The 19,576-nt window shown below is 36.3% G+C and overlaps 1 protein-coding gene across 6 annotated transcripts in view; it reads right to left on the bottom strand.

The window, feature by feature from the left end:
- The window catches only part of ZMYM2 (zinc finger MYM-type containing 2), an 87,528-nt gene that overhangs the window by 25,861 nt on the left and 42,091 nt on the right, over window positions 1–19,576 (bottom strand). For 5 of the 6 annotated variants that reach the window (XM_029960840.1, XM_029960841.1, XM_029960842.1 and 2 more), the window contains 4 exons: window positions 16,622–16,772; window positions 15,773–15,888; window positions 11,124–11,240; window positions 10,411–10,561 (listed from right to left, as the gene is read on the bottom strand). In XM_029960840.1, the coding sequence (XP_029816700.1) occupies window positions 10,411–10,561; window positions 11,124–11,240; window positions 15,773–15,888; window positions 16,622–16,772 (535 nt within the window). The remainder of the gene's footprint in view (window positions 1–10,410; window positions 10,562–11,123; window positions 11,241–15,772; window positions 15,889–16,621; window positions 16,773–19,576) is intronic. The other variant, XM_029960844.1, reaches the window with a different exon arrangement.

Raw genomic sequence — 19,576 nt, 5'->3', positions numbered from 1 at the left:
ACTATCTACCAAAGAAATACCTATCATCATAGATCAACTTAATTTTATTACTACTTTTATTTATATTAATACCACAAATCACTTAATTTTTAAGAACACTAATATGTACAAGATGACCTAAGAACTGAGGAGTTTCTTTAAAAATATGACTAAAAAGTAAGTAATGACCAGTACTGAGAAAAATTATGCAATAATAGGAGATTACACATGAAATTAGTGAAGAATTTGTATGCAATTAATGTTTTAATTTTTCTTTTCATATTGGGGTGGGGTGGAGGTGCTGGTTGTGTTGGTTGGTTGTTGTTTTGTGTTTGGGTTTTTTTTCATTTGTTATGCAGTCATAATTTCAAGGTTGCCATAATGACAGCTATATTCTTCCATAATCTGATCCTCCCTCAAGCAAATTTGAAAAGACGTTCTAACATATTAAATGTGTTAAAAGATGAATACTGTAGCTATTACTTAGGCTATTTTGAGAATATAATGTATTTAAACTACCTCAAATCTAGTGTCTATTCAGCTGATGCCTAAATCATATACCATATACCCCTGTAATTGTCCTAATTTTATAGAAGGGAACAGAATGAGAAGACAAAGTAACTCTCTATATTAAACACTGGAGGGACGAGATAACATTTACACAGACCTAATGTACTGCACCTGGTTTTATGATCTCACAAATATCACAGGACCACCAAAGACCAGAACTCAAGTCTTCCAAGTGTCCACTCTGCAAGGGCATATGTATAGTCTAACAGATGCAGACTTCTGTACTCCCAAGTACATTACAAAACTCAATATGCAACACACATACCTCACTTCCTCTGCCATACAGAATACAAAATTCAGTAATTTCAATTCAGTGACTTGTGCTGTTGTCTATTAGGGTTGAATTCATATGTGTGAAACTGAGATACTATTTTTAAATCACTAAAAGCACAAGAATGTAAATGGAAACTGCAACAGACAGCATCTTCCAAAAGGTAATTGAGGAACGTTAACTTGCAATGCAACAAGCTTTGCTAACAAATTAAATTTGCTAGTAATTTAAAAACAAGACAATTATAGAATATTACACAAATAAGACATGGTAGGTAATAATAGTTTTAAACTAATTTGGATTTTAAATATACTGCTTTGAAGGAAATAACAATCCTAAAGATAACAGTGTGTGCAAGCTATTAGTTAAAAGTACCCATTAAAAGCATGCAAAATTTCTTGCCAGTATTTTTTCCTGCTGCTGTATCTCTTTATTACTGCATGGTACATCAGACTTTTTCCACTTCTTTACAATTCCAGAGATAGTTTAGCACCACAATGTATCCTCCTCTTCAGCTATGTCTTAGAAAAGCCATTCAATGCTGCATAAACATTTCAAGGCTATAAATTAGTACTACTCCTCTACTACCAATCAGGCAACCTGTGTCCACCTGGCTAAATAGTTTACAAAAAGGATTGACAAAGTTGACATTTTTCTTGGCTGCTAAACTAAGGGAAGTAAAATTGAAGATGCTGCTGCTGTTATATTAAAAAAAGTTATCAGGTAAGAAATTTTCCATTCTACAGTCAAACATCTCCCACATTTCTGTGACTCATGGAAAAAAATGAGCAGTGAACATTAAGTAAGGGGAAACAAAAAGTCTAACATTCCAGCCATTAAGAGTAAATGCCTGAAAAACATTTTTTTTTCAATAGATCACTGATTGTAGGGGTTCTTGAAGGAGGCCTCTACAGATGATAGAAAATCCATCTTTATAAAACTTGACAGTAGATTGTTACAACCGTGAAGACTGTTAAAATGGAAGTACAAAGGTTTTCTTTTGCAACATCATAAGCAAAATTTCTTCAGATTTGTCTGAAACTTTTCCACATCTTTGTAATAGGTAACTTAATCTACCTGGCCAGGGAATATTTGGTTTAGCTTCAAGATCATGTCATTTCAGACAAAGAGAAAACAAAACGCCTCTCCCTAGGTCCTTGGTGCTCTGTGCAACCTAGGATACACATTTTTATGATAATGCTATGGTTTTGACAGGAATAGTAAGACTTTCTTTGTATAGAAAAAGGTATTTGCCTTTGACAAAACAGGTTCTGAGCTCCAACAACTTGGTCTCCATGGTGCACAATGGAAATCTTGAATCAACACAGCAGTAGCATCCATGATGGCTTTGCGGATATGACTATGAAGTGGGCTTTAAATTACAGTACGTTTCTGATGAGTAATACAAAAAGCACTGGTTGTCTGATCTTTCCAACAATAATACTAAAATCCTGAGGATTTGGACAGCCTAACTCCCCTGGGGACTTGGGGTTCATGAGTATAAGCACTGCCTAAAACAAACAGCTGACAACCTGCAAGAGACTGAAATGGTTAATGGCTTAAACATTGTAAGATCACCAAAAGACTTCTGTCCACTGTAGCAAACTAAAAAAAAAGAGCTGCTCATCCAGCAAAGCCCACCCCTCCTTCAATATGCCCCCTAATTTGGACTGTGAAAGGACCCTGAGATAAGATAAGGGGATATTATTGTCCAACTATCCCAGGTGCAGAAGGGCCTGCATACCTGAAGCAACAAAATGGATTTCCAGATAAGGGAAGAGGTTGATAAGAGGCAAATCCTGCAAGGTGGAACAATCTTTCTTATCATGCCAATGTCCTCCCTTACATGATGACTCTGCTGTGAAAATCCCTCCAGGGAGCATCGAAAGACATTTCACACCTAGCCTGGGCTATTCATCTCAGTTGATAGACCATAATGGACCATGACTGATGCTGACATAATAGGCAGCTGTAACTTCTTAGAAGGTGTCAGAGACTCATGACATGTCCCCTGACACTAACCACTGTAAAACTCTCCGCCTCAGGAGAGGTACTAGATGTTCCCACCTGAGCTTGCAGAGTATAATGACTCATGAAATCTTTGAGTTTAGGGGGCCTTCCCCCATCCCCAATGGATCAAGACCATCACTTCAACCAATAGACATTGAAGCTGCAATACCGAGTTTCATCACTGGATTCAGCAGGTGGTGACTCCTTCTACCACTTTTATCCTTTCTTTCTCTTCCTTTCCTTATACATTTCCTTAAGTTTTATTTGTATGCTTGAACATTGCTGTATTATTACAGATGGGAACAACCAAAATGGCTACATACCTGTTTTCCTTTGAAACAAAATTGTTCTAAAATAAACCCTACATATATATATTTACAAACACCGATCATTCAGTGTTGTTTCACTCTAATCCACCCCAAAGGATTTTTTAACAAGAAGCTGAGTTACCCTTCCCTTCTGGGGTGGGTGTTAACACAACCCCAACATTTTGTACAAAAAGTTATGAGTAAAATCCCAAGTTCCCCAGGATTTCAGCTACAACACAAACACACAAGTTACAGTGTGACCAGATGGAAACCTCTAAGTGCTTTTAAGTGACTGAGAGAAAACAGCTCTTATTTTCAAAGAAAAGTGTAAGCACAGGTTATCTGCCTCAAGCTACATCACTTATGGTCTTTATCAAAGTTCTAACAGACCACTCTGTAAGTCAGCTGTCTTAGAAAGACCACTAAGGAGCATTTTCAGACAAAGTATCTCCAACTCAAAATCTGAAGCAGCAAAAACGAAGTAGCTGTTTATCTCCTAAATTAACATAACATCCCCTTAATTAGAATTCTGGCTTCCAAGCAAAGCCCAATACAAAATCCATCTCTTCCAACAGTCCAGAATTTTGGTTCCCCACATAAATGGTGGAGAGAAGATAGGGATCTGAACACATGCAACAGAAGATTACTAAAAAGACAACACCCAACCAGTTCATCCAAACCTTTACCTCAGGTTCTATGTTAAGAGGGCTTCCTTTCTCTTGGCAGATCCAAGAGCTGCCAGGCCCAGCTGTGCAGAGTTGCCAGCACTGCAGAGTTGCCCATTGTAGGAAACCTGCTTCACTTGACTGACTGCAGACTCAGTGCAAACAAGCTACTAAGCACCTGATTCTATTCCACCTAGCAGCACCTACCTGAATTAGAGGAAGTTCAGTACATTTCCACATCAAGCAGCTGTGAAAAAGGAATGCTGAACTAGAAATATTCCTGAGTCCTCAACACCAGTCTCTTTTTACCACAGAGAATAATATCTTTTATAGAGAGTAACTGTTCCATCCTAAAAGCAATTGGTTTTTTTACCTCTGAAAGGCTGTACTTACTAGACTGTCTTTGTCCTTCAAGTAACATACAATACCTGCTGTTCTCTCATCTTGTAATAACTTCCACTGTTATCCATTAACAACTTCATCTAGAGAAGAATAACAACAGGCCTGTAGCATCACAAGTTAGGCCTTAAAGATTTCTGGAGTTACGTTCCACCCATGTTTTTCTGCTGTATCTCCCTCTGTATTGATTTGCATGCAATAGCAACCTCTTCCATACCCACATTCCCATCATCTGCTGTCTCTGGATTCATAAGAAACATCATTATCCTTAGGAAAACAATGCAATGCATCCAAATTTTGGGTCCTGCTTGGATTACTATTAAAGTAGACCCCATCCTCTTTATGTAACAGAGAAGCTGTGTACCACTTCCTTCCTTGCCTGTAGCTTAAGAATCTTTTATCATTATTCAATTCAACTTTTATACACTCTCAGTTTATCCTAATATTTTCTGATAATTAGATACTATCTCCTTCTGTTCTCCTCTCTCCTACTCCCACATAGTTACTCATGTTTTGCTTGTTCTTAAATCTTTCCAGGTTGATTATTCTTTCACGTTAATAAGAAGCATCTTTATCAGCTTTCTTCTTGTGCTCATAATCTCAGCACCTTAAACTGCATCACCCCTTACCTGCAACAGCCAATTCTTCACTTAAAGAACTACCTCAAACCTCTTTAAAAGACACAACAGTGGAATTAACACCAAAGGATGATAATTTAACAAGGACTACTGGTGTCGAACAATGCACAGGATTTCACTTGATACTCTTTACCTTGTTAGAAATTAGCTCTACATGAATAAAAAAAATCTCAAAATTCAGCACAACATGTACTCAAAATTTAAATGACGTTACTTGAACAGTATCAGTGTTCTCCCTCTACAGACAGAAGGAAGATAAACATAATCTCTTCCACAGCATATTTTTCAACTACAAGAACACTACCAGAAATACCAAAATCCAGGTTAACAAGTTAAAAATTTCAAGTAATTTCAGAACATATGCATCCAACAAGCACTAACTGGAAACTACATCTACACAACAAGACTCTTCCACAAGTAGAATACCACAAGAACAAACTGTCCAGCTCTTCCATGTGTGTTTGCCTAGAAGGCATGGAACTACGTTTTCCTTTGGCATGCCAAAAGCCTTCACTTGGTGCTTCTGTTGCAAGGGAACCTGTTAAATATTTTGTAAGGGACTTGTCCGGTTTGAATATCCTGTCCCTTTTCCCTTACTCATTTTTATCAGCAGAAAAGAATATTTGAGCTTTTACAGTGACAAAATTTGTTTGAAATAGCCATTTGCAGCTCAAAGATTTAATACCAGACTACTAAATCAGATGATGTGGTCTGAACAACTGCACTGTGCCATCAGAGTTCCCTAACGAAAACTGTCATGGCTCCAGGGGATGTCAGGGATGTCCCATTGTACCTTCTGTCCACAGCAGTCAAAGGAGGTCATATTCTCTCAGAATAGCTCACGCACCTCAAAATCCCTCCACGTTTGACTTCCCCTTCTCTACTAACCTGACTTGTGGGAAAGGAATATATTCCCTTAGTAACAACATGACTCTTGCAATTGTCAAAGGGCATTTTTATGGATCATACATTTTATAGCATTTAAGATATGTTTTGCTTTTCATTTGTACCCTTTTGCCAGGATATTCCAACTCAGCACCAAATAACCTTCAAAGAGAGCCACCAGGAAGCTGATATTTTAGGTTAGAATTTGTCTCAAGAGAGACATCCCCAAAAGTGGTCATGAGCAAAGCCAAACTCTCTAACATGGTAGGCTACAACTGAAAAAGCACCACAGCAAGAACAAGTTATTTTAACATGGTAGGCCTCTGTCAAAAGCTGCAGAAAGGTGAGGCAATGGCTCTGTGAAGTACAAACCCAAGAGCTAGCAAAAGAGGATTTCATTATGCAAAACACTTAACTGAGATATTTACAAATCACATATGATTTACATATACTAAATATCTTTCCCCCCCTATAACCACATTCTATACTACTTACCAATGCTTGACAGCTATTGCAAAAAAGTATGCAGTTAGCAAGTTTCAATTATACCATAAAATTTTGCAGAAAAAAGGATGCTTTTCTACAGTCTTCAAAAATTTCTGTATGCTAGCCCAAATACTGTCCATTTTATTTTTAAAAGCTGTATCAGTGCCTCTAAAATAGATAGTTGATAATGTAAACTATTACAAAGATGTGTTTAAACAGTTTATGTAGCCCTCACTTTAAAAATAATGAGACCAAACATCAGGAACAAAGTGATTCAAGCAGGCTTGATGGCAACTCCCTTCATCTAGGGGAACACAGCAGCTTAGCACAGCTTCCTTGGTCCACTGACCAGAGAAACGCAGAAACTAAGTCTTAGCACACTTCATATCACATGTCAGTTTTTAAATCAGTTTTTTCAGTTTCTAATAACAACAAGAATTGCTATAAATTTCAGGTAGTATCTTAATTGGTTGTGAAACACTATTCTGTAAGCATCTGTATAAGATTTAACACACGTTTAGGCTAATCTCAATTATCTGTAATGTTTTCATGTAAATCTAAAAATTAATCAACTAATCATTTAATAGTATACTTTACTGAACAATTCACTGTGCAGCAGTGGTCAGTAAAATCCCACTCTAAAATCTACAATGCTTTAAATGAAGGTTAAAGACATTCTAGACATTCTCAGTTCTACAATCACTTAATTTTCTAAATTTCTTTTTCTACTTGCCAGCTTGACAGTATTTCAAAAGATGTTATCTCTACTCAGATGAAACATCAGAATTGTCTACACTGGGTTTAATTTGCAGAATCCATAATTCCCAGAAAGTTATTAGCATGCTGTCAAGATGACAGTACAGTTGCTGGTTTCATAGCTGTCTTTTATCTGTATTATTCGTTTGAAAGGAATTCCCAAGCATCAGATAACTGAGTTACTCCATAGCTTATTGACCTTCTCCTTCCAAGAAACAGACTACTGGATATGAATCAGTGTTATTAAAATTTGCATTATAAAATTATTAAGCCTGTGTTATTTAAATCATAACACTTAGTTCTACTAAAAGATGAATTGAATGCAAAATAAGTCTACAAGTAAAATAAAAATTATGGTGATACTCATCATAAAATAGTTTTATTGCAGGATTGCAAAGGATTTTTTGGCCTAGACTCTCAGAAGGGATATATATTAACAAAAACAAACAAACAAACAAGAAAACCCACCCCCAAAAACCCCAAGCCCCAATAACTTGAAGATTTCCTCAGGACTCTAAACTTTCACAGCCTATCCTCAATTGTCACTCACGCAACTATACATACATAAAAATCCACAAGCAACTTTGATTTTCTTTAGTGTACGTAATATGCATCTTATTTAATTTAGATACTGGTAGTTTGGAATGCATCATTCTAGTGGTAAAACATCAGGACAGTTTAATTTCCAAAGCCTCAGCACCAGGGGAACAGATTAAACTCTTTCCACTAGTCCATTCAGGTTGTTCATTCTCCACAAAGCATCCAACTTTTGAACAAAAACAGAAAAAACATACTATACTCCATGAAAGAATTAATAACCATCTTTAGCACAAAATCTAGGTCACTTCTAATTATACCTTACTGTAATGGAAGTTTCAGCTACTCCCTGCACATATTTTTAAATATCTCAAAAGAAATATATAAAGAAACAGAGTTGGAATGAAAGTGCACAGAAATACTTTAATGTGGTTGCCGGGCTTTGTGTGTAAATACGTATGTATATGTAGGTGTAAAAAAACCCTCAGGTATGAAGAATATGAGCAGAACAACGATGACACCTTTAGTGCTCCAGCTAGGCAGTTCTAAGCAGTCAAGAGATATTTGTCATTGATGTATGCCATTATGTATGCTTTCCCATCACTTTGCTTGAAGATGAACAAATAAGTACACTAGCAGAAATTTCAACACCTCTTTACTTCTGCTGATTTTATCTAGGACCCTTTATAAACACATCCCTGAAATTTCCCAGTATTTTCCCTTGAGAGTTCAATTTCTTCCACAAACGCCAGTAACTTCTGTGACTGAGTACTTTCAGCTATTCCTTCTCAAATAGTGATACATTGTCTTCTGGTGAAGAATAATTGCATGCTCAAAAAAATAATCTATATTGGTGAGGTTTCTTGAACACTTTGCAATATCAAAACCAGGATGGCCTCCATATCCAACAAGGATTTGGTACTTCTACTAGTTTTTCTACTTGACAAACAGTTGGACGTGTGTCTGGGAAAAGGCCATGATACCAAAGACAAATTGGTGGTGTGTAGGTGCCTGGAAAAGGGGGAAGCAGCATCTATCAACTCTGATGATGGAACTTCTATTTGTTGACCTCCACTCTGTCCACCAGAAGTCCTGGTGCTCTTCTTCCCATGTCAGATCTAAACACTGTTAACTCTTAGATTGCACTATTTCTGTAGCCATTGATGACAATCATTGGTTTTCCTTTAAAATACATGGTCTAGGTTGTTCCTATGGAATTTCTGTCCAGGTCAGCAGATTATTGGCATCAGGAACACATCAGCTCTTTGTCATATGCATCATCTCAGCTACAGCTTGCAGATATGTGCTATATTTATTCAAGTTATAATCTACTTAATGGTGCTTTTGACTACTCTCTCTATTACTCAGTGGTTCAGACCATCACAATAAGCTGATAAAATTTGGTTTTATGATAACATTTCACATATTCACCCTCAAAAAACCAGTATTTCCTCCTAAGCTGGCAGTCCAACACTTGCAAAATTCAAGACTAGCACTAAGACATCTGGCAATAGATTTCCCCCACTTAGTAACTATATTCACACAGCAGAGACTGTTTTTATTTCTTTCCTTTCTCAAATCTTCCAATAGGAAACACAAGTCCTCACTTATTTCAAGCCTCCTCATACAGAAGTAGTAATATGGTATAGCTGGCATTATGAATCTTACTAAGTTTGTTGTGACAGTCACCAGGCTTTAAAATGAGGGAGTTATTAATATTCACAGTAATACAAGCATATACTGTAATCTCCAGAAAAGTAGTTTGCTCTTGTTCAAATATATTCTGTGGAATTGTTTAATTCATAGAATCAATTTCTAGCTAGATGTTGCTGAGCACTGCAATGATACACTGTGAAGCTGGGCCTTGCTTCGTTCTTTTTTAACTCTCCAGCTATCACTTTGCAGTCCAGAACACAGCAAAAAAACCTAAGTCACCATACTCCATTGTTTAGAAACAAAAGATTGCAGAGTCCAGAGTTATAAGGGAATGGCATGGAAGGAAGGCTGCCTCCAATCCTGCACTCCACCCTTCTCCAGTTTAACAGGATCCTCCTACAAGTAAATGGGCACATCTACTGTTTAATCTGCTTGAAAGCAGAGTTCAGGGTTTATCAATTGACAGTGAAAGCAGTTTTATTATAACTAAAGAAAAACAATATTCACCATATTCTTGAGAGATAGGTCATCCAAACCCACAGTTTAATTTCTAAGGACTTCTACGATCATGATTAAATACCAGTATCAAAGGAGAGCTCACCAGAAGTGGAAAGGATTGGTCCTCATTAAGACTCTATTTTGCTGTTTCTATTAAAACCATGCTTTAATGCAACTTTAAAGAATCCTATGCCCATATAGTTCCCTTTTAGTTTGTATTCTTTTTGAAAATTTGAGTAATTAGTCAAAAAAATTATAGTGACAGTAATCAATACACATCAACAGGCATCATTCAAGTTATTGCTTAAATAACCATTCTAAGCCAACACAGAACTTCCACAGTTGTATTAAATTTTGAAAATACTAATCAAAGAGAAAGTTTGGTATTCATCAGTGCAGTTACTGTTGGTATATACTCTGCTAAACAAATTTTAAAAATTGATTTTTTTGTGCACATGTAGATATGCATGTGCCTACATATGTGTATGTATTTATACACACACACACACTCAAGAGCGTTACTCGCTCTTCCTTAACCTGGAGCAAGTGGTGAAAGCTCTAAAGGCAGCTCAGATAAATTAACAAGTACGTGCACTTCATTAATAATAATGATGACGAAACTTCTGGTTTAGCCTCAAATACACTAGAATAAGTTGGTACCTTAAATTTTAACATTAAGTATTATCAAAGTAAGTCAACCACAGTAGAACTACAATGACCAATACCTTAAAAAAACCCAAATACATACATACCTTCACTACAAAAGGGTCTTTTGATACCAGAGAAATTCACCGTCTCGTGCAGCGTTTTCTCTTCTTGACAGTATTCACAGTATGTAACTATGCAGTGCAGTTTCTTATAATCATCAGAACATGCTCTGCTGCAGAACTGATACACTTTGTTCTAAATGCAAAGTTGCAAAGCATCATGAATAGGGTTAAGGGATAAAATCTTAAGGTCTGGATAGTGTAACTTTAAATAATAGTTGCCATTAAGACACAACTTGCAAAGTAAACAGCAGTGCGAACACACAATGACTTCTAATGCTAAGAATTAACAAATTCCAATTAAGCTAATAGTGAGTGCTACAAATACTCTTTATTTCACATGAAAATACTGAACGGAAAGTATGCCAGTCAATCTTAGCATACCCTCTTCAGATACTTCTCTCAGTTCATAGAGAAGTGCAAAAACTGAAGATGAAAGCAGATTTCAGACTTACAGCTGACCTGAGAAATTACATTTTTCTTTAAATCCCACAGATACTATGTTCATATGAACAAAGACTTCTGCTTTTATCCATACTGAAGTTAAATGATATTCTACAGAACTAGGTAGATTTTAACTGAACTTATTAAGCTTCAATACCTTATAAAATATCTATCTAGAAAAATTGTACTGGAGCTCAAAGGCTAAACTTTTTAACACTTCATCATTGTCATAATAATACCAAAAAACCCCTTACCTCCCATTCCAGTACTTCTGGCTTTGAACAAAAAGAACTTTTGCAATAATTACATTTCAACTGAATATCACTGGGAGAGACAAACTGACCATTTGTTGAAGACTGCACACTGAGAGTCTGAAAAACATAAATATATATACACACATCACTAAAAAAGAAAGTTACTTCTAAAATGGTGGGTTTTCTCAATTAAGCTTATAGTGTTCAAGAATTGGGGAGTTTATAAATAAACTCAGGACCATTACGGCAAAAGCATAGCAGGTTAGTCTTTTACCTTAATTTCTTTTCTGTTATTATCTTAGGTTTTCCAATTTTGAATCTCTACCCTTGCTTCCACCATAATTACTTTAACTCATGTTTCTTTTACCTTACCTTTCTAATATCTATTATTTGAGGGTAAATAAATTTTTATAAAAATGAAAAAAAGTCTCCACAAACTGAACACTCGTTAATCACAAAACACATCTTTTCAGATAAATACACTTCACAGCTTGCATCATTTTGGTCACAGAAGCTCAGATAAAGATCCAAACCAAAATATTTTCAAATCCAAACGTCACCAAGGCAGATTATCAATATCTTACTTAAGCATACCACTTGAAAACACAAATATTAAAGTAAAAGGTTTTCAGTGAGAAACCACACATCTACTTAGATTAAGAGAAAACCACTTAACAGTCCTAGCTAGCCTCAATCACCATGGTAGGAAGATGTAATTATTAAATTTTTATACAGTTATTCAAACAATCCAGGCTTTTAAGATTGAGAAAAATACTACAGATTGCATGTACAGGTATGAGAATTTAATTCTATAACTGAGCAATTTCTTTAATGCATTTCTGAAGCAATCGGTAGATAAGAGAACTCAATTATACAGTACCAGTATCTTCCAAGTAGGTCTTATGGGCATACAGAACAGTCTTTTTGCACATTCCCTGATCAAGCAAGAACTACTGGTGTATTACACATGCCGTGTTCAAGAGAAAAAATCTGAATCAGTAGCAATCACAGACAGTTGAAGAATCCAGAGGAAACATTTCTTACATCTGTCTTCTCAAGAAACTTTCCCACACTGTTTGCTACAAGACAAATATATTTAAAGGCAGTTCTCTTCAGACAGACTTCTTACTACCTCTCCACCCTGTAACAGTGAAAATTCAAAACATTTCTGCTACAGGATACTTTTCTTCAGACTCTCATGTTAGTAAGGGTTTACCTACACTAAAAAATAAAGAAAAAATTGCCATGAGACTTATTACTGATATAAACCCTGACATAGGTGGCACTGCTATGTGCTAGCTAGCAGTACCAGCAATATCATTTTATGCAGATGCATTAATTCTGTGTTAGGAGTTTGCAGACATGAAGTAGTCATGCACATTTCCTAATCACAGGCAGGACCTGAGAACCAAATGCCATACAGAAGAAAAGATGACACCTTTATCCCACTGGCCCACTGGCCCTTAACAGCTTTAACAGAGATGCACACACGGTATTGCCATACTTTTCCCATTATATCCAGCAAATGACCCTGTGGTTGAGTGAGGTTTGCTACACTTTGGTTGCTCTAAATAAGGTGCTGAAGACTTGCACTAGCATGGGAGCCACAAAGGTCCAACCTGTGCCCTTCTGCATTTGCAGGTTTCTTCACAGAGCAAACACCATGCTCAACACAGGCTGCCATATGGGTCATGTAAGCACCACAGAAATCCTAGGAGCTCTAGTTGAAAACTAAAAGCACGTATACCCACCACCTCCAGTTCAGGAATGAAGAAAATGTAAATAACTAGCAGATGTGGCAACTTGTACAGAAACACTGAAGATAGAGGGAGGAATGAAGATGAAATCCTGCTTATAATTAAGGACTGCTTCTATATAATATTTTAATGAGTCAAGATGACATGGCATACAGTATTTTCATCATCTTGCCTTTCCTTTAACTTACAAGATATTTACAGTATCTTTAGAAATTATTTGGGAGTATTATTACACACAGAGAATAACACAGAAAAAAGATCATAAATTCATTAAAAGCTTTCCCAGGTCACCCTGAAAAGCAAGGTTTTACCTATGTTGTGCTTGAACAAAGATATCTTTGAAGTCATGTAGATACATTCACTCTTTTGAGAGCCCGTCCTGAACAACAAGAGCATGGGAAGTGCCAAGCAAAGCAAAAAATCATTGTAAAGCCCTTTTCAGCCTTCAACGCAACCAACTCAAACTGCTTTAAGTTGCCAAATTACTAATGAATAGTAGGCAGGCACAGCCCAGGACTCTTCTGAGAAGACCACCATAGCAGTACAGCTTCTGGCCTGCCCCTGCCACCACAGCATACATGGCAGAAGGGTTATCCTCGCTCACAGCAACACAAAATCAAATTGTGGAAACTTTTCTATACCTAAGTGTACATGTGGAAGAGCTAGTAGGTTGCCAGACTCTGGTTAGGTTTTTTTCTAGTTGAGAAAAAAAAAGAAGTCTTTGAAAAAATCAAGTTGTTCTTAACGTGAATGAGAGAAGCAAACAAGTATGAGGAATATTTGACATACTGCTATCCACCAGGACTGTTCCACATGCAAATTCAAGGGCATGAAATGAAACACGGAAGGAACTAAACACTCTCCTCATGCTCATGCACACACAGCATGAGTATGGAAGCCTCAATTATTGTTATTATGATCAAACTCAGAAAAGTATTTTTGTGTGTGTGCACATGCACATGCGAGTCCAAGAAAGAGAGATGTAAAGTATATAATGAAGAACACTTCCAGACAACCATCACAATGCTGAAAGAGAACAATTAGCTAGAAACAAAAGGTTATTTGTAAGATAAAATTGTAATCAACCCTAAAGTACTGTGAACAAATTATGAATTTAAGTATTCCAACCCATTTGTAAATTAAAAGGACTAAAATTTTTGCATAAGGGAAGAGACACAGCCCTGCAATAGCAACTACTCTATTCTGAGAAGGATAACCCTTGAAGAAAAAATATCTAGGAAAAACAGGCACAATAAGAAAAAGGAATGAATACGATCACAGCAAATTAAAACAAGAGTTATCTCCATTAGTAAACAGTGACAAATATGGAACTGTATAGCAAATTGGACATTTTTTCAACTTAGGTTTAATGCCTTGCATGTCTCTTAGGTATAAAAGAAGCCTCAAGGGAACACCTTCAGTCCAATGCTCACATTGTGGTATACCATCCTTTCCACCTAAACACTACGTGAACAGAACAGAGAAGCTGTTCTCATACATTAAACTCTTACCTAATGGTGAATACATTTTATTCTTCTACATGAATATACAAAAACTATCAAAAGCTAAAACCCGACAGCGCTGTCTGAGCAAACCAACTGTAAGCAAGTGACCACCTACCTGTTCTTGGTCTTTACTGAGAAGTCACAGACTGTATGCCTGCTCAAATTAATACAATATTGAAGGGAGAGATCTATATGCAGCACTGAAACTGCAACAGAAGTGTCAGCAAGGTCTCAGTAAGACCAGAAACCCACAACCAGCATTAACTGATCTGGCAGTTATATTCAATAATGTCATTTAATGCTGACTTATATGCAAATTCAAAAAAGTTTAGGCTGTATTTGGCATTCACTCATTTTATTTGTTCCAAGAGCTTTTGAGGCCACAATTAATTGTAAGATCATGTACAATAAAACAGATGCTAAATGAGTTTGCAAGAAGTATTACAGATCTGTCGTGACATACTAACAATCTGCAGCTATTCTGTTGATCAGTTCCACTGACAGACATCTACCAAATTGGTTAGGATGGAAACACAGAACATGGCTACATGATGGATATCCTGGATAGGATATATTAAAGAAGCAACTAAAAGATTGATCTGCTGTCCAGTTGACAGAAAACAGAAAAGTTCAATGGCAAATGGGAAAATCGTGTGTGGGTGTAACTATTCAACATATGAGGAGGCAATTATCAATCATACAGAGCACATTTGGGAAAACTGTTTTCACAGACAAAAATTGAAACATTTTCTTTGCAAATATTCTTTGATCACCTAGAGATGAATCAGTACAACACACTTCCCATATGCTTTAACCTTAAGTCATATTAAAAATATGACATTTTCAATAAGTATTGCAGCATCTTCCAATGTGCCTATCACTGGCCTTGCAGTTTTTGGACATAACTTGAACAGCTAGTTTCATCCATCAACAAAATGGCTTAGGCTCTAACCTTTCATTTCAGAGACAGTCACTCTACCCAATGACAGACCTTTACTAGTACTATATTCAATATGAGAATTCTGTTACCACATTTAGTATAAAAGAGACTAAATTTGTTGATCTTCAATGTAAACTAGCAAGGCTCACCTCTGTGAAGAGGCTGAGGTGATAAAAATAAGTACTGACATTGCTTTGTGTTTTCTTATGATATCAAGGAGAAATTGGTTGTCATTATCTGATTTTATACATTTAAGACAGAAGCCAGTGTTACCATTATGAAACAGTATTTTAATCAAAGAAATTGTTAGGAGCCAGAATTATCTGCTATGTTAATTATAACTCATAAGCACGTATATACAAGCAAGTTAGTTTAATATGTAACTACTTAACACAGACATAGGCACACAAATATTTAGGGAGGAAAAGGTTTAACACAACAGCTAACCTGAAATTTAGCTACACAACTGGAACTGCAAAAGTTGTACAGTTTTCCATCAGGCATTGTGGCTTGATACTGAGGTAAAGAGTTTCGTTTACAAAAGTGGCAAATAATTTCCATACCTAAAAGAAAAACGTAGTTTACAAACAAAATAAACACAAAATAGTCGTGGAAAAAAAAAAAGTATTACCCTTTCCACTATTTCAATGTAAAAAACTACGACTTGTCTGTTTTCCAGTCAGCTTCTAGAAGTCACACAAAACTAAAGATCAGCATTAAATATGAAACTGCACCTCCTTCCATAAAATTCACTAGAGCATTTTCAACTTCAGGTTGAGGTCTATGACTGCTTTGCATATTGAAGAATATGTGTTTTGAGTTATCTACCAGTTCCTTTCATCTGGATTAAAAACTTTACCTAGACAATATCAATATGCATGATAACTACTTCCTTCCTTCTCCATCTCTTGGTTGAGGAAAAAAAAAATGGGGTGGGGTTAGATCACATAAAAGAGAATATGAATTCATGAGCATAAAAACTACACTATTATTCTGTGACACATCAGAGCACATTATGTACTAGCATTTTTTCACAGGAGGCCTTAAGACAGTTGAAAATCGTTTTCAACACCAAGAAAAAAGGTTGTTTGGGAAAATGACCCCTCATGGGTCCATTTGCTAGTGTTCAACATAAGATGGTCTTTTTCTCTTTTGTTTTTAAAGAAGTTAAAAAACCCTATGAAGTCACATCTGCATAGACTAAGCGTAAAATAAAACCACCCACCCCCAGTCTTCAAACTTCAAAAAAAAGTCTACTCTTAGCAGTGATGAAAATCCACCATCCTTTTCACTTACTTTGTGATTTTGCATATTTTGATTTGTGTGTGTTCATGCATACAGTTGAGCAGTATGGCTCCATATATCCATTAGGTCCTATGCACTGAGTCATGTCAAAAAACCTGCACTGAGCTCTGCAGCCAGTACAAGATGTTAATTTGCCACATTTCTAAAACACAAAACAAAGTAAAACAATGCATTAGTTAAAACTACGCTTGGCTTTTGACTTTAAATTATGGTCTTAAAAAAGGAAAAACAAACACAGAAAACATTTCTGCAACCTGCTCTTCCATCAAACCCTTCCTATAATCAACCACCTCTCATAATCACCCTCCTAAGAGCATTCAGCACTATAGTTGGGTCTCTTACTCCTAGGGAAAAGCCAGCTAAAACTGTTCTGTGTAAAGACAAAACACACATACACACATACCCCCTTCAAAAAAATCAAACCAACCAAAATATCCCAACTCATTCCAAATCCCACCATCTGTGAACTGTGATAAGAGTATACAGCAAGTTGTGCTGAGTTGGAGAGTCTGAAAGAACTCTGTTCCTCTCTCCTTTCTGATAGGACAATGGTTGTTAGGAAAGAAACAGGAATCTGGCATGGCAAATATGATTCACAGAATGGGTAAGGTTAGAAGTGACCTTTGGTCCAACCTCCCTGCTCAAGCAGGGTCTTCCTAAGGCACATTGCATAGGATTGCATCATGATGGTTCATGAATATTTCCAGTGAGGGAGACTCCACAACCTCTCTGGGCAATCTGTTCCATTGCATAGTCACCCGTATAGTAAAGAAGTTATGAAGAATAAATAATGGTCCTAAACTTTGGAAAGAAAGTATTTGTACTCTCCAGTCCTCCAGGCAGGAGGAACACATTGCAGAGTTTCTATGTTCCTTATTGAAGTCAATGAGAAACTGTGATCTGGTAACAGACTCAATTTTGACATCTCTCAACACAGCAGTCAGTCCATCAAGTTTTCCACAGAATGGAACAAATGTTCTATAAAAAGCACAGAAAAGCTGCACCAAGCAGAAATACTAATGAGGTAGTCAACATATAAAATCAATAGTTCTGATGTGCTACATGTATTACATGTCAGTGGTAGGCAAGTATCTCAAGCACCATAAATCAAGTTTCAGAAAAAAATATCTAGACACCTTCCCTGCCCATACAAATAGTATCATGTTTTTGATAGTGATCACAGAAAATTCCTCATTTCAATAGTGATGAGCCTCCTATCAGACAGGCTCTTGCCTTAATGAGCACTAGAAAAGACCCTATCATAACTTAGGCACTTTAGATTTCCTGCCTTCCGTTGAGAAATTTTGGCATTACCTCTTCTTCTTTCCCTATTCTCAAGGACTGAAGAGGGAAGGAAAGGCAAAGTATGTTTCACAGGTGCTTCACTTTGATCAGGTAAGAGAAGCTTCAGAGGATATCTTTGCTCTTCCTATCTTTAACTACCTACGTTTGAGAACTAGCTAAATCCAGTCTTACAGACTGCCAGTTCTATAACATGTCATCTTCCCTATAATAAGAGCATGCAGACAAAAACATACAAATACACATGCCTGTACCACAAACTGGATGTAGCACCTTGCAGAGAACAGCAAAATTTCCACATGCTGCTTTGGTGAAACCTTTGCTGTGGGTTTCCTCCAAAAAAGGGTATCTGTCAAGATATCAAGCTCCTGCCTAGAGCAGAGTATAAAGTACAACTCCATGATCCTTCCTTCCTATCTTATTTTTTTCTGTGTACCTTTAAACATGTTACCCAGCACCTAATTATCTTCCTAATATTGACGAAATTCACGCTAAGTATCAAAACCAAAATGCAGCAATTATACTGTTCTATGAGTCAGAGATAGTCTGACAATATACATTCATCTCCTCTGACAGGCTAATAGACAAAGAAGGGCATAAAGAAAACTCAACACAGTATCCCCAGTAACAATACAGGAGGCTACATTTATAAAGGACTTGACTTCTTGGAACATGCCTAATGGACAACCACTATAAAAAAAAAATCTGCTTGCACAAACATCCTTGGTGTCTCTAGAATAACCTCAAACGTAAATCTAGAAGCACTGAAGCAAACATGCTGGCAAATAACTTAACACAGGGCATTCAGCAATATAATCAGAAAATAATGCACAGGTAAATGAAACTTGCACAAGTTCCATGTCTGAAAGAAAAATCAGAGGCCATGGTGACTTCAAGAAACAGCAAGATAAAAGTACAAGTTTAGTAAATTAATTTATACTAAGTAGATCAGAGCATAACTGGAAAAAAAATCATTGTGTCAACAAACTACACATTTTGACTAAAATTCCTTGAAAGCTGAAATACCTTTTGCTAACCAGCATCTCAATTAATGATGCGCAGAAAGAACAGTGCAACAGCATGTCAATCACTTCTAAATTTCATACATCCTCAAAATTTGATTTTTAACGATTTTTAACGATTTCACCCTAGCTTTTTCAGACTTAAAGCAACAAGAAAAATCTTTATTAATACCTAGTAATAATCTAGCAAATGCAGATCTAATTTATCAAGATTATTAAGAACATGAATTTCAAAAAAACCTGTTAAGGATGCAGAAGATCCTATCAGTGGGTAGAAACAAAACTGTAATAGCAAATCTCTCATTTTATTCTTGTCATAGCAACTAAGAAGAGTGTTCAAGCATTCCTGCATTATAGAAGTTTAAACATGCTGTTACACAAGTGAAGAAGATAGGACACTGGTGGAAAAAGAAAATTAGAAAGCCTAAAACCTCTTGAAATTTATTGCTTCTAAAATGTTGTAATTATCGTCTCCTTCAAGCTGAACATTTTTCTTGCATTTTTTATTACTCTTTTTCACAATTCCTAAACTTGCAAGCTTGAATATTAAAACCATTCTAAAGACAAAGAGTACAACACTATTATTAAAAAAAGATTATAGCATACTTGAAAGTATTCAATC

This window comes from Manacus vitellinus, unplaced genomic scaffold (assembly GCF_001715985.3).
Source record: "Manacus vitellinus isolate BGI_N305 unplaced genomic scaffold, ASM171598v3 scaffold_2_pilon, whole genome shotgun sequence".
Taxonomy (NCBI): domain Eukaryota; kingdom Metazoa; phylum Chordata; class Aves; order Passeriformes; family Pipridae; genus Manacus; species Manacus vitellinus.
Note: the sequence above shows the minus strand (reverse complement) of the source record. Positions and strands in the feature narration are given on the sequence as shown.